Source organism: Gavialis gangeticus, unplaced genomic scaffold, assembly GCF_001723915.1.
Source record: "Gavialis gangeticus isolate Ggan-Ray unplaced genomic scaffold, GavGan_comp1, whole genome shotgun sequence".
Taxonomy (NCBI): Eukaryota; Metazoa; Chordata; order Crocodylia; family Gavialidae; genus Gavialis; species Gavialis gangeticus.
This window is the reverse complement of record NW_017728998.1, coordinates 20,854,511-20,875,596: the sequence shown is the minus strand read 5'-3', so window position 1 is coordinate 20,875,596 and position 21,086 is coordinate 20,854,511. Positions and strand designations below refer to the sequence as shown.

The 21,086-nt window shown below is 41.1% G+C and overlaps 1 protein-coding gene across 3 annotated transcripts in view; it reads right to left on the bottom strand.

Moving 5' to 3' along the window:
* PEPD (peptidase D) overlaps window positions 1-21,086 on the bottom strand; it is a 284,355-nt gene that overhangs the window by 167,654 nt on the left and 95,615 nt on the right. For all 3 annotated transcript variants that reach the window (XM_019505586.1, XM_019505588.1, XM_019505587.1), the window contains 3 exons: window positions 19,671-19,715; window positions 6,540-6,615; window positions 2,562-2,608 (listed from right to left, as the gene is read on the bottom strand). In XM_019505586.1, the coding sequence (XP_019361131.1) occupies window positions 2,562-2,608; window positions 6,540-6,615; window positions 19,671-19,715 (168 nt within the window). The remainder of the gene's footprint in view (window positions 1-2,561; window positions 2,609-6,539; window positions 6,616-19,670; window positions 19,716-21,086) is intronic.

The following is a 21,086-nucleotide window of genomic DNA, read 5'->3' as shown; positions in this document are numbered from 1 at the left end:
TTCCAAAGCTAGCTTTCAACCCTGGTAATAAAAGAGAATTATTTGGTTCTCCATAATGTAATTTACTTCCTTACAGTTAGTTCTCAGAAAATGATTGCAATCATAGATATAGAGGTACATATTTGCTTTATGCTGCTTACTTTATGAGACATTTGCTAGAGAATTAGAGCATTCTAAAACCTTTGCTGCATGATATGGCACAAGCACCACCTCTCCCCAATCTTGAGGTGGGCGAGGGTGGTATATTTGCTTGGATCAACAAAGAAAAGACAACCATTAAGGTCCTAAAGATGGGATGAAACAAAGGTCCAGCATGACTCCTCTGGAGGTCTTGCCTATTTCATTTGCTTTGAAGGCAGCCATAGAACTTATGCACATGTACCTGGACATTCCTGTACCCATGATGCACAATACAGTTATATGGAGAAGAGATTTTAGAACCTGCTTTCCAAACTATCATACTTCTGCTTTCAAACATTTTGGCACAATTCCCACAGCCAAAGATGGGAACTGTGCACCAATACACAAAGGCAGAATTTGGCAAAGTAGTACCTCCACAGTGACAGTTAAATACCCAGGAAAGGTGAGTAGGAACATGAAAAACTTCAGTGACGTAACTTTATTTCCTTGAGGAAAGTTTAGCTACTTAGATGATATTTCTGATAACCTGCACAGAATGATTTTATGTTGCTGTAAGAGGTATATATTTCTGATAGAACAAATCGCAGGGTGCAAGCTGTCTGTTGGCTTGAAAACCGCAGGGGGAAAAAAAACCAGAATGCACAGCTTAAAAGAAACCAACACCCATGGTCTCGATGTCATTCCACACATTTTTAAAGCTCTTTCATGTTTCAGATATGACACGATATTTGGATGCAACCTGAGTGACTGCTTGGGCTGTTTCTAAATTCACTTGTTTCCTTATATTTGATTTACATTGCATTTGATTTACACAAAGGTTCAGAAATAGTTGCTGCTGCTTTTTTGAATAGTGCTGTCTATGAAATTAAGTTATGAAAGTGGGGACAAGGATGACTGATACTCTACATACCAAGAGAAGCTCAGGTTCTAAAAGTAATTGTAGCAGGATCCAATATCATAAAAGTGGCAGACATTACTGGGGTAGCCTCTTTACAGCAAGGATGTTCAATCCCTGATGCACAAGCCAGATCCAGCCCCCAAAGCTCCCCCCAGATGCATCAAGTCCCCTGATGAAAATGTCTTGCATTTGAAAGCTCATCTAACTTTTTCCCCATCTACACAGATGGTCCAATAAAAGATAAATCACCCTAAGAAACCCTTGCCCATTGCATAGTTTCTGGACCATCACAGCTAAAACATCATTTTACACTACCATTATTTAGAAATAACTTTGTTTTTCTATATTGAATGTTCTCTAGCAAGTTTAGGTATCCTATGCCCTGCCCTTAGTTTTTCATGACAAATACCAACTTCATTTGACGTTCCTTACTGTAGCTAATAATTGTCCTCCAACTAATTGTCCCAGAGCTAATTAATAAAACTAATTTAAGACAAATTCTGGGATCTGAACAATGTCTTTCAGAACACACACATTACTAAGAAAAGACTAAGTTATTACACCAAAGAACAACTGGTAAAGTACACTGAGAAAACATTTAATAAGCGATTTTGGGAACAATTATATTGCTGCTGAGCTAATGAACAAAATGTTTAATAAAGAAGTTAAAATATCACTACCTGCATGTACAGGCATGTCACTAATCTACTCAATCATCAGTAGTCAGTCTCTTGTGTAAATGGCCATATATTTCAGCAACAAGTAGCCAAAGAAATACAGAACCCAAAAGGTAACACCTTTACAACCCTCCTATTTCCAGTTCACTTTTTCTTTCAGTGACATTGGCTTTCTATCTGCAGCTTCACTGTCATATTTTACAGACATTAGGGCTGGAAGGGACCTCGTATGATCATTGGATCCAGTATGTTAGGATTAATGCAGCGAGTTTCATTTTGGTTTAGAACAAAGTCAAGATACAGAAATAGCGCATTATAGTGCATAGTGCACGTTTTTACCAAATACAAAAGAACACACACTGTACTCCATCAGATTGTTCCTTAAAAGATGTAATAATGTCCACTACTCATTGGACAACCAAGTGGCTCACCTCTCATCATAGGTCAAGTATAGTGAAATTCACAGAACAAGTAATGCTGGCTTGTAGTTTTAGTTAAAATGTAATCGAGCAGTTCTGAACATTTTATGAGCTCCTTAATGTCGTCCTCTAAGCAGAACAGATATAATGGCAACATTTACCCATAAAACCCTCTTTACTGGATGCTTTCAAGCAATAATAATGACTATTTTGTAAAGTTTCTGTATATTACATAAAGTTAAAGAATAGAATTATATTGTATTAAACAACCAAAAAAAAATCAACTACTATCAAGATGCAGAAATTGATAAAATCTCTTTGCAAAAAATAAAATAATGCTTCAAGCCCATTCACCATTCAGTCAATGTTACTGCTTTGCCTCAACTGTTACTTTTATTATTAACACATACCAAGAGAAACACTTACCTTTCCATCTCATACTCTTTCATCCCCACTTTTACAGCTTTCATTACCTGTAGGAGTTAACACAAGATACTTCTTATTTAGTAAGAAAGAATGACAAATTGTTACCTTATAAATACTTACGGCTCAACATTTTCAGAGTGAAAAGATATTATACATATCATTTGCATTTTCCTCTGTTAATATACTAAGATTAAATATGAAACTCACAATGATCTTATACTTTTATAGATGTTAGGGGCTGGAAGGTACCTTACAGATCATCAGGTCTAGCCCCTCTGCAAGTGGGCAGGAAAGACTGCTGGGATCAGATGACCCCCTCAAGATAGAATCATAAGACTAGAAGGGACCTGCAAGATCATCAAGTCCAGTCCCCTACCAAGTCTGGGCAGGAAGTTATTGGGCTCAGATGAGCTCAACAAGGTGCTGGTCAAGTCAAATCTTGAACACCTCCAAGGATGGTGACTGCACCACCTCTGCTAGGAGTGTGTTCCAGATTCTGGTGACCCTTTCAGAAAAGATTTTTTTTCTTATGTCCAGCCTGAATTTACCTTCTATTAGCTTATCCCCATTTGTCCTCGTCCTCCCCTGAGGTGCCTTCCTGAAGAGCTACTCCCCCAGATCCTGATGTTGACCCCTGACGTACTTGTAGGCGGTTATCAAGTCATCCCTCAGCTTTCTTTTACTCAGACTGAACAGGCCCAGTTCCTGGAGTCTTTCCTCATAGGGACTATCTTCTGTGCCTCTAACAATATGGGTGGCCCTTCTTTGTACCCTCTCCAGCTTATCCACATCCTTCTTGAAGTCCAGAACTGGACACAGTACCCAAGCTCTGGCCTCACCAATGTCAAATGCAGTGGGAGAAGCACCTCCCTGGATCTATTGGTAACACACCAGCTGATGAGCTCCAGATTTCTATCTGCCTTTCTGGCAGCCTCATCGCACTGTTGGCTCATGTTCATCTTCCAGTCTATCGTGCCGCCCAGGTCCTGTTCAGGTCTGGGCCAGCCAGTAGACCACCACCCATTGTGTAGTTATAGTGAAGGTTCTTCCTACCCAGAGGAAGAACCCTGCACTTCTCCTTGTTAAACCTCATCTGATTCTGTTCAGCCCATAAATCTAGTCTGTCAAGGATCTTTACCCTATCCTCTGGTGTCCCCGTGTTTCCCCACAGCTTGGTATCATCCATAAATTTAATCACTGTACTTTCTACCCCTCATCCAAGTCGTTAATAAATATGTTAAAGAGCACAGGTCCAAGCAACAATCCAACGGGGGGTTCCACTGGTGCTTGATCACTATAACTAGCTACGACATCAAGCAATGAAATAAATTCAGCTGGTACAACTGACATGACTAATCTGAATGCCAAAGTGAAAGCTCAAATCAGCAAACTCTACTACATTCAACAGAGCTTTCCGTTCTGTTTCAACTTCGCAGAGTACTAGGAAAATGAAATACTGAATGGAAATATAGTCCAAACAAACATTCTTTTATTTGACAATATTAGATTTACACCGTAAGTTGCTGATGTGAGTATGGACTATTTCAAAGATTCAAAGGCTCTATTTTTCCTTTGAGAAACTGAGGTATTTTATTTTTAGCAGATTTCTTCATTGCCAGTTTACTTTGTTATGAAGGTTGTAGACAGTTGAAAAGAAAAAAAATCTCAGGAAGTACAGACTTGTTAAAAGGAAAGAAAGAACATGAAGGCTCTATTCAGACAGGCACAACAGCCATTATTTTCAGTAATCAGTAAAAACAAGCATTTTTCAACAACAGCTGTCTGAGCAAGTTTACAGATATGAACCTTCATTTCATGTTTGAGGGACAAGTATTACTGGTGATTGCAAAAGGAAGAAAATGAACTTTATGATTTCCAACACTGTACCTTAAACCTCTAGTTCCACAATTATCAGCTTTTAAATATTTCTACTGCAGCAGTGCCTAGAAGGCAAAGTCAGAGCCCCATTCTGCCAGGGCATTGTATAAACTGGGGTTAGACAGTCAATTGATCAGCCAAACATTGCCAACTGACTACATATTTTTTGACTGGTCAAAAGTGGAGGGGCCTTGTGCGGGGTGTGCTGCAGAGAACTGGGGCTCCCTGCTGTAAGGCAGCTCCCTGCACCAGTGTGACTGGCAAGTGAATATTTTTTTTGTACTTTCCTTGACAGAAACATGATTTTTTAATGTTTTTTGTTGCATTTCTTAATGGAAGACTTGTGCTTTTCCTGTGGTGTTTTTTTTTGTTGTAAAAAATGTAATTGTGAAATACTTACTTCAGCAGCATGTAATAAATTACTGCTTTTAATGTAAATAAACTAAAAATATTAGTTGACTGTATTTGGCAATTTTGACTGGTCAGATGTCGGTCAAATTGATTGAACTTTATTTGACCAGTCAAATACCCAACACCCTAGTATAAAACATATAATAAATGCCAGTCCTTGCCTTGGAGACATTCCACTCCTCAAGGACAAGACTAAATTTCAGTTTAAAACGGAAGCTAATAGAATCCCATTTCAATAGACTCTTGTCTAGCATTTAAATACTACACCAACACCCCCTCGCATACATCTACAAGGCACACAGCCATGAAGAGATGAAAAACCATCAATTCGAAGAGGAGAACAGATCATGTGGATACAACAAATAAGGGCAAAAGGATAAAAGGAACAATGGAGAACAGCAGTCACAAATAAAGCAACCTAAACTATTAGTATTATTTAAACAGTGGCCTGTCTTAAAAGGTAGGTGTAACAGGATGATCTGCCACTATAAGATCCAGGTATATCCAGGTAACCTATTTCAAGGCAGGGTCCCTTTGGGAAAGGTGGGCAGGGCAAATGTCTGGAGTCATGTGGCCACCTGACTATTAAAAAGAAGTGCTCTTAGCTCAGAGACGGGGCCTCATATCCAAGGACTCCCTGTAATCAGCCAGGATGACAGCCTGCTTGGGAAACCTGCCAGGAAGGAAGGCTGTGGAGACCTCTGCTAAAAGGGACATAAGAGTTTAAGTCCAGGAATTGGGGTTAGGAAATCGACCTGGAGAGAGCCAGGGGCTGCCGCAGACCCAGCAGAGCTTCCTGCTTCCCAGTTCCTTCTGCCCAGCAGGACCTGAGGGCAGCAAACAATGAAGCCTTGAGGAAGGGAGGGTGGGCTTAATCCTAGAAGGTCTAAAGGAACTGCTCACCTTGTGAGGATTTGGGCCGCAAATGGGAGGGAATCTTAACTTCTGACTGAAAAATAACTAGTGACCCAGGAGGGCAGTTTAGGCACAGGCTATGATGCTACAATAAGGGCAGACTTGTTCTGGCACTGCCCTATGCAACAGCCACCTTTCACTACTTTCCTTAAGGGAGAAGAAAAAAAAAAATCACAAACACCATAACACTGTATGTCCATAATATAAAAACCCTGTCTATTGTCAAAGAGTGGGCCTGAGCCCAGACCTCGACTGCCACTCAACCAAGAGAGGCAGGCATTTCCCCTTTCCCACTCAGACCGCTTCAGTAGTGAAGGATTACTCCTTTGCTGAGCTGATCTTTTAAGAAAGATCACAGGGAATAACTGTAAATTTTCTCAGATTACAAGCAGTTGGGCTGAGCAGGCTTTGCTGCTCCCAAGAAGTCCTGACTCTCACCAGTCAGCATTGGAAGAGGTCAGAAAAATCATCATGGCCACCTTCACCACTGCTGGGGAGTTTATTTTCACACAGAGAATGTGTAATCAGATTGCAAGCAGGTCACCTTCAGCCTCCTGCCCAAAAACTCTTCATCACCTGCACATCAAGTGAGCCAATGAGTTCAAGGACAATGCAAGTTGTATTACAGAGCTATAATGGGAGGGATATTATCCTTCTATTTCTATCCAGCTCTTCCATTATTTTATTACTAAGCAATTCAGGTTGCTGGGAACATCTTCTGAATACTACTGTTACACAAAGAGCAAAAATTATTAACAGTAAAGGATCCATTACCTCTTTATGAGCTTCACTGGAGATTTTATTGGTGTAGCGCATAACTTCCAACTCCATGTCTGTCTTAATCACACGACTTCAAAGAAAAGTATGAAAGAAATCAGATTAGGTTAGTCATTTTCCATGCAACTCAGCCCAATAAAAATAAAAAAGTGAAAAAACATGTAAACCTATGGAGGAATTAGATCAAACATGCTTCAAAAATGAAAAGTTGTTATAAGATATCAGGAAAGATGTCATATTTAGATGAAAATGTTTTGTTGCATTAATTCACCATTAATACAGCAGACTTACAAAAGAAAGCACCAAGCATTTCAAACCTAACTGGCATTATTTTAATACTAACAAGCAGAATCTGCCCAATCAACATTTTCTAACCCCATTTCATGGTATGTTAAAAATTAATGTATTTTTACTGTTATGACAGTTCAAGCAACTATTCCAAATGGAATATTTCCAAATCACACTATTTATTTTTAGCACTATTCAAAATTATTTTCCATAGTGGAATTTCCCATGGATCCATTTTGCTTCCACTTCTCTGCTAACATCTGTGCATTAAAAGGGAAAACAGGATGTTTACATGGAAGGAGAACACATGAATTTGGAAACCAAAAAGTAATTACGACCATTCTGATCATTCTTTTCAAGATATACTCGCTGCTTAAGAAATAGTTTTCACTTCTTATAGGGTATTGTGCAGGTATACAAATATAATGCTTGACATCTGCTCAAAATAGACTAATTACAACTTACTTACTATGTCCTGTTGCATACTTCAAGTAAATATATTATTTGAATAGACGATCTGTAATATGCAGACAATTTCATGCTCTTCCATCAGAATCCTCTTTCTTTCATTATATACACACACATACTACAGAGCATACATTTTTCACATTGCTTATATATCTAGCTCAAAAGCAACACTGGAGTATATCTTTTGTATTCTCAAAAAGCAGGACACCAATCTATTCAAGTTTTAGAAAAATGCTCAAATTGTATTTTCAGATTAAACTTCAATGTGTGCAAAAGCAGTAAACTTCTACATACCTTGGCTATGCCTTGAAACTGTCATTTACATGCACATTTTCCATTTAAACTGCTCACTTTTATACTGTTCTGTGATGACAGAATTTACAGTATTTATTTGTGTCCCTATATTTGTTTAATGAAGTCCAGAATGAGTTTCAGTTCCATCAGAGCCTTTCATGTTTTCCCTAAACTAAATGACTGCAAGTGTAGAATTATTCGACACAGGTAGGAGACAACATATTCCCTTTCATCAAAGAAAAAAACCTCCTGTGGCTTCAATACAGGCACCTTCATAAAACTGCTGATGCCAATGAAAATTTGATTAAAACCAGAAATATGGTAAATGATTAAAACCATAAACATAGTAAATAGTTAGAAAGTTTCTAATCGTTTGGGAAACCACACAAAATAATCATAAAGCATAAATCTTATCACTAGAATTCACCATTAATTGCACTACATTCTCAACTGGATAAAAGGGACAGAGAAGAATTGTAGAAAGGTATATATACATGATATGGACAAGGAGACAAGTTGCTGCATTTTGGACAAGGCATGCAGAACAGCAGTTCAATTATATTCTTCTTAAACTGAGGTAGTAACAGCTTATAGATTTTTTATAACGTTCTTTGGAGGACTGCACATGCTACCAGGAAAATATAAGACCCGTTTGATGGACTTTTATATTACTTTCAATATAGAGTACGTATTCCTAATCTGTAGGTGCCTAAAAATCCTGACAATTTCCTAATTCAAGTGTCTAATCCCTATACATCAGCTCCTGATACAAGTTATTAACTGCTCAACTGCAAGTGCATAGAGTATTAAAGCCTGTTCTACCTGAATAGATCATAAGGCTTCATTGTCAAGACAGTTATTTGAAACACCTCTGCAATCTGCATTCAACAATATTTTTTCTAGTGCCTTTTGCATAAAGAAGATCATGTTTAGCTTTCAATTTATAGGCATTTCCAAGGAATTCATTGGCCTAGTTTTTATTTAAGGAATCCAACACTTCATATGATGGGGTGGAAAGTAACCTGTTTAAATTCGCTGATGACACCAAAATTTGGGGGGGAGGTGAGCACGCTAGCAGGGAGTGAGAGATTGCAGAAGGATCTGGATAGGTTACAGGGGTGGGCTAACAGGAACAGGATGCGTTTCAATACGGACAAGTGCAGGGTGCTGCACTTGGGCAGTAGGAACCAGCAGCACACTTACACAATGGGGAACTCCCTACTCGAGAGCACGGAGGCAGAAAGAGATCTTGGAGTCATTATTGACTCCAAGATGAACATGGGCCGACAATGCGAGGTCATGGTTGGCAGGGCTAACCGGACCTTGTCATGCATCCACAGGTGCATCTCGAGTAGAGCCAAGGAGGTGATCCTCCCCCTCTACGCGACGCTGGTCAGGCCACAGCTGGAGTATTGTGTCCAGTTCTGTGCGCCCCATTTCAAGAGGGATGTGGACAACATGGAGAGGGTCCAGAGGAGGGCCACCCGCATGATCCGGGGACAACAGGGCAGACCCTACAGTGAGAGACTGCGGGACCTGAACCTATTCAGCCTCCACAAGAGAAGGCTGAGGGGGGACCTGGTGACCGTCTATAAACTCACTAGGGGGGACCAGAAGGGTTTGGGGGAGACGCTGTTTCCCCTAGCGCCCGCTGGCATAACAAGGAGTAATGGGCACAAGTTGATGGAGAGGAGGTACAGATTGGACATCCGCAAAAACTACTTCACAGTTAGGGCGGCTAGGAGCTGGAACCAACTTCCAAGGGAAGTGGTGCTGGTCCCTACCCTGGGGGTCTTTAAGAAGAGGCTGGATGCCTACCTGGCTGGACTCATTTGAGTCCCGTTTCTTGTTTTGGGGTTTTGTTGTTCTCCTGCCCTGGCGGGGGGTCGGGCTAGAAGATCTACTAGGTCCCTTCCGACCCTAAATCTATGAAACTATGAAACTATAAGAGTCAGTCACAGAGGGCTCCTATACACGTGCAGGAAGACTGCTTTGACATGTTATAATTACAGCACATTGGAGCACACTCGATTAAATCGAGTCTGCCAGAGCGTAGTAATTAGTGTGCTCCAGCAGACTCCAGTGTCATGTGTATCAGTGTCCCCATGCTGAGAAATGGTGGCGGGGTGCTTTAACCTGAAGCACGTTGAACAAGTTTTAGTTCAAAGTGCCGTGCCGCCATTTTTCAGCACAGGGATGCCGATACACATATCACTGCAGGTGCTTTAATTAGCGCAGCTCTAGCAGCTGTGCTAATTAAAGTCCCCTCCCTACCCTCCCCGCCCCCTGGAGCATGTCTATAAATACCCAGAGGGCCCACACAAAGACTTCTTTAACCCTGCTACCATGACAGATGATGCAAGCAGTGCGACGGCAGAGGGAGCTCCGTCTCCTTGATGGGACAGGCCTTAGAAAGGTTTTGGATTACTGACCTATTATTATATTATACAAGTGACAAAAATCTCCACATGGGAAGTGCAGGGAAGATGACAAAGGCAGCACTCATGCCACCAAAGTTAGCATAGTAGCCAGGGGGGTCAGACTGCAGTACCTTTATTCTGCTTGTGGATGGTGGGGGAAAGGAAAGAGATACCTTGCCCTGAAAAATCCTGCTCAAAACCCAACTATTCTGACATTTTGTAGGAAAGGGTGAATTTCACTCTACAACAAAAAATGATGAGACAGATTTCTTTAAAAGCAGCTATTTCTATTTTAAAGATAACACTCTAACAGAGAAGAAAATTCTATATTTATGAAGAGACATGAGGCCAGCAAAGCACATATACACTCATTAATATTTATATAAAAACAAGTAGTTGACAGAGTCCACTGAAAAACAGACAGTCAGCATGCAAACTAGGCCTAAGATTAACAGCTAAATTATTTGATACAGACAATTTATTTTAAAAAGTGCTATTGCTAGAAGTAACACACATTTGTGCTTTTAACAGGATGTTGCATATAGACAGTTCTGCTTCTTTCATACAACAGAGAGAAAACTTTTAAAAAAAATGATGGAATGTGTCATCGTAACTCCTGAAATTGGTTTGAACTTAATTGACTAGATTTCAGAAGTTCCTGCACAAAGTAGCAACATATTAATGAAGCAATCAAAACCATAATGTTCCAACTCATTCTGAGAAGAACCACATAATTCAGTTGTGTATCCTTCAGATAGTACATGTTCTTCTCTAACTACAATATGAATATTGTTTTCTTTCTTGCTTCCCCCTATATACACTGAATGCACATACCAAGCCCCTCAGTTTCTAGCTCTCATTTATTACCCCTATTCCTTACTTACCTGAATCCAAGATAACTTCAAATTTAAGACGACTTCTTAATAATTTGTTTTTAACATGGAAAATTATAAATGTTATAATTTTCCATGTCTAGAATGCAATTGTTGTTAAATTTGTCCCCTCCACTGCTGCAGTAGGAAAGCAGTGGCAGGGGAGAAAGCAGGGCCCAAGGAGGGAAAGCGAAGGTGGATGAGAACAACCAGCTTGAGAAGCAGGTAGCCTGACCTCAACCCTTGCCCCCCACCCCACAAACACACCTGTGGCCCCAGACCTGGCCCACCCCTGCTTATCCCCCCAGGCCATACCTGCCTCCTTATTTTTCCCCCTGCTGCCTGCCCCCCACTACCACTTGCCCCTTCACCACCTGCCCCCCCTTCCACTGCTCTCCTCAGCTGATCCAGGAGCAGGGGGAGCCCAAGCGCCACTCCTGTCTCACAAAGCAGAGAGCAGCTATACAGGGAGCCCAGCTTGGCCAGGGACAGCACACAGGTTCCTCCCTTCCAGATCCTGCTCTGTATCCTGCTCCCCTGGAAGCAGGAGCTAGCATGAGGAACCTAAGCAATACAAGGTGCAAGGAGGAATCTGCAGACAGCTGCTCCTTGCAGCTTGGCTTAGGAGCACCTTTGGGGCTCCCTCCATGACAGCGTCTGGTTGGACCTAGCTGGGAGCAGAGGGGAGTAGCAATGCAGGGAAGGAGCCGGGGCAGCTGAATGGCATGCAGGTTCCTTCTCCCAGCATCAATTCCCTGCCCAACTCCCCCCAGTAGTAAATACATTTGTACTCAATCTATAAGAAGAACATAAAGAAAAATAAATAATTTAAACCCCAAGCTTGAAAAATCCTCTCATTTGTTTTGTGTGCATTATCCAATATAATCTGGGCTTGTAATATGTGGATAGCACTTAGGGTGCCAACAATACACCTCTGATCAAAGATCTAGGACAACTCTAAATGTAAAAAAATTGCCCCACGTTTATCAATTAATGTTACAGTCATGATATTCTTAACATATCACTTTACATTAGTTCATTTTTTAGGTAAACTATTTTAAAAATGAAGGAGAAAAAGCTGAAGTACCTGTATTAACCTATCAAAAAAGGTCCAGAGAACATAAACAATCTTTTATTTGTCAGTGTTAATAAAACAGTAAGTGTTTATTAGTAAATAAACCTCTTTCTCCATTTTAGTTGCTTTCTGTCTCTTGAAAAATGTTCTACTTCCAAATAGCTATAATGGATTTATATACCTTCACTGATTGCTAATTCACTTCTATATATCCTGAGGCCAACCTTAAACCTAACATTTTTAAACAATAAGTATGTATTATTCATTATTGCAAGGGGTTTTTTTTTTTTGTAAATTTCCCAAAGATTTTAAAAGGCCATGTTATAAAACTTCCTAAAGAGATGGTTGTATTGTGAACATTAAACCACATTTGAAGTAATCTTAAACAATATTAGAAACACCAAGTACTAACTGAAGAAAACATTGAAAATTTTCTACACAAGTCATGAAAATACTGCATGTACTATGTACCCATACCCACAGAAAACCTAACATGACTTTAGAAAGTTAACTACATAGCAATTTTCTCCTTGATAGAATCTATTCATAAAAAGACAGAAAGCTGGAGCTATCCTTCAAAATACCCCCCAAATACAGAAGAAATTAAACCTACTGTACATACAAATGTAAGCCTGTCATTCCTAAAGTTGCAAAAAAAAAAATAGTGCACACAAGCAGAAAACATTGCCAAATGGTTTTCTCCTGGTGTTTAGACAACGCCTGTAAGGTAGAATACTACAAATTATTAAAAATACCAAAATTATTGAAGAGGCTATATAATATTTGCTATTCTTTTTGCTTCCATCCTACTACAATTAAGAAGCAAAGCAATTAAACAGAACAGCAACATGAAACAGTAAACTGGTACTGTTAGATAAATGTCATAGCAGAGGGGTGGCTTTATTCATGTTCCAGTTGGGAAATATTTATCCTGTGACAGTTTTCCATTATAATGATTTTATTTTTGCTTTGGCAAAATGGTTGATGCACAGATGATTATTAGGGTAGACTGACATTTTTACAATAGTTACTCCTAGTGCTATGGAGGAAAACTTCCTTCTGAGGAAATGAGTCAAATACGGATTTTTTTTTAAGTGACTTCAACATCTTTTGAATACTAGTAGCTATTTGGGGGAGGGGAGGGAGAGAGGGGAAATCAGTACCTTGACCTTCAGATAAAATGTTTGTGTGCATTAGAAACTATTGGGCAGGTAAAAAAAGATCTAATAAAACTTCTAAAGAAACTGCTACGAATTTGAACAAACTCAAGCTACAGGCCAGTATATTTTTATGTTGTATCTTTAGGTTTCATAATAAATCACTTTAGTAAGACAATTTAGAAGTGTTTGGAAAAACATAGAACATACAGGAGGCAACAAATTCACAATTTTTCATGCACTCCTCGTTCCTTGGGCTTACTGAACCAGTGCCACAGCATTTCGTTGGAGACCAGTATAATGCTAAGAATGTATTTTGGTGGTTATAATTCACATTTACTGTTGGTTGAGAAAGCTCAACCATTTAAACATTAGTTGCCAGAATGGTCTATATTGAATTTTTTTCCAACAAATATTATGTAATACTAACTGTTATAGAATTCGCTGAAATAGGAAATAATAAACTTGCCAATTTCCTACTATATAATATGGTGTAGAAACAGGGTGACCACACATCCTGCTTTGGCCAGGACACTCCAGGATTCTGTGGCCTGGTCCTGGCTAGTTGGTCAAAAGTCCTAGGCCAGAGTCTGGCAGGGAGGGATGGTGCACCAGGCAGACACCAGGATCTAATTAAGGCAGCTGTAGAACGCATGCCATCCTCTCCCACATCACATTAACCAGACATCTGCATCCAAAAGACACTCCTTGACACACTTCCAAGTTATGAAAAGAATATCAAACTTTCTAAATTCTTCCAAATCACACTTGAAAACACAACTTGAACTCTGACCTCAATTATAAGTACCATTTTCTGTAGAAAGCCTATCAAGTGCTATTCTTAAAAGAGGAAAGAATGAGGTCAAGGGTTCCAGGCTAGCAATTTAGAAGGGAGATTCTTTCTGCTTCATAGTTAATCCCAACTACAATACATACGTTTCTTCCCATTTTCTCACCCGTGCTTACCTCACATCTTCCACCCACATTTGTTCTGGTCATGTACTGCCACCATATGCTCCTTCTGTCCCTAAGCTCCCAAGGAGTTATACCCACAAAACTACAGGAGAAGATGGGTCATGGAGAATGCCCAATATCTGGGTAGGGTAGGAGGCAGGCAATGGGGGAGACTGGGTACAGATACAGGACCTCCACAAAGGTTAACTGGCATAACAAGCCCTCAGTGCTATTGTTCCTGTTCTCCATTATGGCCAAGACCCTAATGCCTGAGTTAAACTTGGCGTCAGTGGAAGATGGTTCCTGTCAGTGCAACCCCTGCTGTAACCCTACAGTACAGGCTTCACACTGGCAAGCTGCCCCAAAAAGCAGGGTTTGAGCTCCACATCCAACTCATCTGCAGCTAGTACTGTGTCCCCATGTTCCTGCCTTTTGTCTTCTGCCTCTAATGAGAGTGGGGAAAGGGATAGTGTAAGAATGGCACCTAGACCAGTGGTTCTCAACCTTGTTTGTACGAGGATCCACTTGTAAACATCAGTGGCTGGGGCTGGTACTTGAATCTGGTCTTGACCCAGTGCCCCAGACTCCCAGCCTGCTGCCCCCCACCCCCAGGCTCCAGCTCACCAGTGTGTGGGGAAGGGGTGGGTAAGAGGGACAATGGGGTGTATGTGGGGCATGGGAGGCTCCAAGCAGCACCTCGCAGCTGGAACTCTGCCAGCCTGCAAGGGAAAAGCCACGGTTTCCCATTCTTTTCTCCCTTAAAAGGAGAATCCATTTTTAAGTTTGTTTATGACCTTTCATATATTCTTGGGACCCACTTTTGGGTCGCAACCCTCAGGTTGAGAAATGCTGATCTAGAGGAAGGTCATAAACACAGCTCTTTCCTCTCTCAGACGGCTTGTCAGGCTGCTCAAAACAAAGAGCACTGCTTCTTCTGCAGTCTTGTTCTGGCTGATATAAGCAGCAGCAGCAGTAATAGGAAGTCAGTCCAGGACAAAGATGTTCAGAGCCTTATGTTCAGGGATGCCTGAATGGGAGCAGAGGTGCTCTTTCCCTAATATATACAGTTTCGATTCTGTCCCAGAAAACCACCATTTAACTTCTCACTCACCCCTCTCCTGTATCAGTGTCTCCTTGCACCCTCCAAAGACCCTCCATTGCACTACAAGACCCTTCAAGCCTCTTTGGAGAAAAACAATGGAACACGTGGGATTAGAATTTCCCAGTGTAAAAAAATAATAATAATCATAGCACCCTCCAGGGAAAAATAAAAGGAAAACAACTAAACAAAAAGAGTCAGAGAAAATAAGAGTGGAAAATAGAAATAAACCTTAACTCAATTTCTGCTACCTAATCTTCTTTTAAACTACATAATATTGTTGCACTTGAGTTTTAGAAGAGGCATACCAATTTTCAGCTAGCCACCTATCGACATATTTTAATGCCAATACCCTGGGTAAACAGTATTACTGACAATTTTAGAAAGAGGCAATTTTTTAGTTGACTCTTAAGTAGCTCCTCTCCTTCCCTGTTCCATCAAGGATCTTCCCCTCCCAACCTCTGAGTTCTATGCTGTAATTTCAAGGACCTCAGAACTATTGCCCTCATATATTTTTTATATTGCTGAGAGTAGCTGATAGCATATACTTTAAGAATTCATCTGCTGGTTTAAATGGAAGTCACAAACCCATCTAACTGACAGGTCACATCCGTAATTCTGCATTCGTTAAGTTGAACAAATCTTTGGTGAACAAATATTTAACAGGACATCTACATTCCAGAAAGACTACACCATGCAGTGGACACACATTAGCCTCCTCAAAATATACTCAGAAACTCTGTTCAAGTCTCCTTCCTAAGCTAAGGAGGACACAAAGCTATCTGAATTATTCAACAAATTCTCTCGCAGCCAATTATCTCCTGAATCTCAAGACTCGTGGAGACAAGAAAATACAAAAAGTTTAATAGTCAATAAGCATGATAGATTGCTAAGCTTCAAGTTATCTTGTGTCACATCAGGAATGCTGTACTAATACAATGCTGGCTCCAATTCCTAACATCATGTTACCAGGGTTCACATGCAAACAGTAGAGAACACTGGTGTTCTTACGCTGTTGGTCAGCTAGTTTATTATAGGTGCATATGACTACCTGATTCTCCATGTTAATAATCTTTATATCACCAAATTCAAGTGCCAATGTGGCGTTAAGGAGCAGGGCAATGCTGGTTCACATCTAAAGCTTGCATGGATTCAAATTTTGCTCTGGAGCAGGAGGCTCACAACCTTTCTGGCTGGCAGGCTGGATGTTTAGTGCCCAGGCCATCCAAGGCCGGGATCTGGCTGGTGGTCCCAATCCACCATGGGGCAGTTGCAGCAGGACCTCATGCGAAGTGAAGCAGAGGGCATCCTGGCTCCAACCTGACCTTGCTGGGGGGAAGAGGAAGGGGGCATGGCCCAGCTCCGCAGGCCGCATTTGGCCTGCAGGCCAAAGGTTGTGCATCCCTGCCGGAGCAATGCCTCTAAAAATCAGAATTTAATCCAGCATTTTAGAGGGTCCAGAGAGAAGAGGAAAACAGTAGCTTTCTTTCAATTCCATAAAAACAGGGGGAAGAAAGAACAGCACTGTTAAAATTGCAACAAGAGAAATTTAGGCTGGATATGAGGAACTAGTTATTGGCCATGTACAGGTGTTATATCTGTGCCAGGAGAAAAGCTTTACTCCTAGCACAAAAAGAGGATATACAAGGGCTCTCTCGAAAAATAAAATTGGCTGTTCTGCAAAACAGTTCTACCTCCTTGAACCAGACAGATCTCTCTTCCCACACTAAACTTGAACAGTTGTACACTTCTCTCAGGTGCTGAGGACACCTGATATCTGATAGGAATAATCGCCCTCCGTCCCTCCAGGGCTGGCTCCGTGACAGCCCAGCCAAGGGCAGGCCATCAGGGAACCCGGTGGAGACCCTGGGGGTGGGGGGGAAGGGCCAAGGAAGCCATTCTCCTGGGGTGGGAACCCTCCTGATGCCCTGGAAGAGTTCCCACCTCAGCCTGGTGCACTCTACCAGTTCAACCCAGAGAAGTAAAGCAGAAGATAGGTATGGGACTGGAAGGGTTTCAAGCTCTGGAATAATGTCCCCCTCCCCACACACCTCCACAGCCTGTCCCACCACAGGAAAAGAGCCCCTGGCCAGTGCACTCCTCTGGGTTTACTGGGAGATGTACAGGGTGGGAGGGAAGGATGGGAAGAAAATTCTCTAGGCTGCAAGGTTCTCTGCATTTGAGTGGCCTTGCAGCCACAGGAGAATCAACCCCCCCCACCCAACACATCTCCTGTTCTACCAGACGGCATGTTGGGGGCTGCAGATAGCTGCATCATGGATGCAGGTCTCCCTGAACTGAATGGGGGAGGCTTTCTGCCTGTCCAGAGCCTATGAGAGTGGTTAAGCACTGGAATGGATTACCTAGAGATTATGGAATCCCCATCCTTGAAAGTTTTCAGAAACAGGTTAGGTAAATGCTTGTCAGAAATAGTTTAGACAGGGATGAGCCTAAGCAGGGGGGATTGCACTAGATGTCTTCTGAGGTCCCTTCCTGCTCTTTAATTCTATGAAAAGCTTTTTAAATGTTACAGCAACCTCTTACTAACATATACACATTAATGGGTATATTTTGGCTACAATAATTAGCAACACATGCTTTGAAAGAGCATCTCTCATAAATGAAGTTTTTGGAAAGGGTGTTCTCATATAAGGCCATGGGCTGATGTATAATTAGTCACTTCTGGCCCATAGGTCATGGCCCCAGGTAATATTGTAGCTAACCAAATGTAGGAACCGGAGGTGTATTTGAATATTTATTACTTTCTAAGGTGATTTTCAGGTCTCAGAAAGAAACATTTTAGACGCTAATTTGTGAACATTACCACGGCCAAAGTTCCATTAATTAATTCAATTAAGACTGAGCATCCTGGCCTTGATCGAATTCACTTAAGCAAGTGCTTAACCCTGAGCACTGACTTCAGTGTACCTACTCAAGTGCTCCTTAATCCCTGGTGTACTGGGACACAGGGACTCAGATCTTGGAAGGGACAGTCTCCTAAATAAAGCAACCACAATTAAGTTTGTCAAATCATCTCTGAAATATCAGATGCTTTGTCAGATGATCATTTCACCAAATTAAATCCCTAATCAACATCAACATGGCATTTTTTGGTACAAAAACTACCATGTGGAAGATGACTATTCATAATAAAGTAATGTTTACTATAATTAAATACAAGCTATAAGAGCAATGTGTGGTAGTATTTAATGCAATAGCTACAATCTTATGATGCAGTGCATATTTTTTCCTATTTACTTTTAAAGATTCTGAACAGGCAGGTAATCTATCTTAAATAAAGAGCTGTTTTCTCATTTCCAAGCTAATATAATGTAAGCGCTTAGTTAAAACCCTGTTTAATTAGCAAACTCCACTGTGCTGCACCTTCAATTAATTTGCTAAATGAAAAAACAGAAAGCCTTAGTTGTAAAACGCTTCTTAGGATAATGTTAACAATGCTAGCTTAAAATAGCAGAACTAGTTAGGTGCTATAACTTTAACAATATAGCAATTTCCTAAGACAAAATAGTATATGAACATAATATAAGCACATCATGAAGGGCTGCAATAAATAATGTTTTTAATGGAGATTTTTTCCAATTGAATAGATGTCAACATTAACATTTATTAACACCTTATAATTTTGGCTATATCAGGTAGGCATTAATTTCTGATAAATTACAGTAGAATCCATCTAAAATTACATTGTATTATCTAGAAGAACAAAGGAATTCATCAGAATTAATATTATGAATTTAATCCTAAAGAAAGTAATAATGACTTGACATTTAAGAATTGTAACCTGTTATAATCGCATTTTAAATTAATTGAAATAACCTTAATTATGACTACTTCTTTTACATATTCATATGATCAACTGTAAGCTCTAGAACAGGGGTGTCCAGAGGGCAAGTCCACAGTCTGGGTTGTACTCCACATGCTGGATCCACTGAGTGTCTTGGTGTAGCTGGGGTAGATGCCACATGTGCTACAGCTATGAGGCTGTCCTGCACGCAACAGTTGCACCAGAGCAGGTGCTGTTTGCGGTGTGGTGCCAGAGTTGCTGAAACGGGCTCCATGTACAGCGCATAAGGCCATGTCACACCCCACATGCTGCCTGTGGGTCAACAGGCAGCACTGTGGGTCAGACAATAGGGCTCTGTGAGCTGCATCTTTGATATCCTACTGTAAAGGCGTTCTGCAGTAATGCAACAGGAACCAAGAAATATTGGTAGGTCTTCAGAAGTATTACTTAACTGTTGTTCATCTCATGCTAAAAAGAACATGCTGTTTTTTTTAAACTAAAAAACAAATCTTTCACATGTTACTTTCTTACCCAATACCAAAAAAAGTTGTCAAACAGTAAATTAGAGGGTCTGTTGACGGACCCACTGAAAAAAAGGCTCTACAGTGAATTGACCTTTACCAGGTTTCACTGGGAACAAAAAAAAAAAACAAGTTGCAACAGGGATTAGGAAAAGAAAAGGTACAAGCTACTTACCATTCTGCAATTTCAGGATGAAGAATTTTGTTGTTCACATTAAATCTAATACGAACAAAAAAAACAACACACTAGAATTAACACTACTAATACTGTAAATTTTGTAAGCCTACTTTTTAATGTATGGCATATAGCATCTCAGCTGATAACATGATACCCTGAGAAATTTTAATTACTAAATACATATGCATCACAATTTATAAACCACAGAATAGGTCCAGTCCTGCAAATGCACATGCTTATCACTTATGTGAGGAATCTCTTTCAAAGCAATGGGACTAATGATATATGTACATTAAAGTATTTGCTTAAATAGATGATCAGGGTCACAGTGCACATGTACACTACCTAGGAACAATTTTTCTTAAATAGGTGAAATAGAATTTATCAATACTACCCTTCAAACATATTTGACGAATGTTAAAATAATGATGTGCCATTTTTACTGCCCAAGTCCATTAGAAGTTTCCTATCTTTACAAGCACAACTAGCATTAGGGCAAACAAACTATGGCTTAAAGATAAACTTTAAAAGATAAATTTAAAAGAGGACTCTTCTTTTCAATATGAAAGGCTCCATCTCAACTCAGCCTCCCAAATATGTGGATTTTTTGCCTTTTTGCCCCTTACATGCAATTCTAGACCAGGGTTTTTCAACCTTTTTTAATAAGTGTACCCCCCAGTAGGCAGACACGGAGCAGGGGAAGATTGTGGGGGGGGGGGGGGGCCCCCATGCAGGGAAGGAGGGGGGGGGGGGGGGGGCCCCCATGCAGGGAAGGAGGGGGGGGGGGGGGGGGCCCCCATGCAGGGAAGGAGGGGGGGGGGGGGGGGGCCCCCATGCAGGGAAGGAGGGGGGGGGGGGGGGGGCCCCCATGCAGGGAAGGAGGGGGGGGGGGGGGGGGCCCCCATGCAGGGAAGGAGGGGGGGGGGGGGGGGGCCCCCATGCAGGGAAGGAGGGGGGGGGGGGGGGGGCCCACATGCAGAGCAGCAGCAGCGCAGGGTGGTGGTGCTCTGTACCCCCCGCACCCATGCGTATCCCATAGGGGCTTCCCAAGTACCGCTGGGGGTATGCATAGCCCTGGTTGACAACCCCTGCTGAAGAACTTTTAAATTGCCAATATTACAAGAATTACCAATGAAAGTCAAGTAATTAAGAAGTAGTAGGGAGAAGGAGCTAAATTTATTTAAAAATAACAACTTTAAAAACTACAGAACATTTCAAATAAGATATATTTTGTTAGAATGCTATGGGCATTAGTTCTCATAATACAAAATGTTACAACTCTGTGGGTGCGTCCAGACGAGCCCGTACGTGCTTCTTGCAGTGTCTCAAATCCCTTTGAGACACTACAAGAGGCACGTGCAGAAACGAGAAAATGTTCCCCATGCTGAAAGTTTAAGGTTGGGGTTGGGGGGG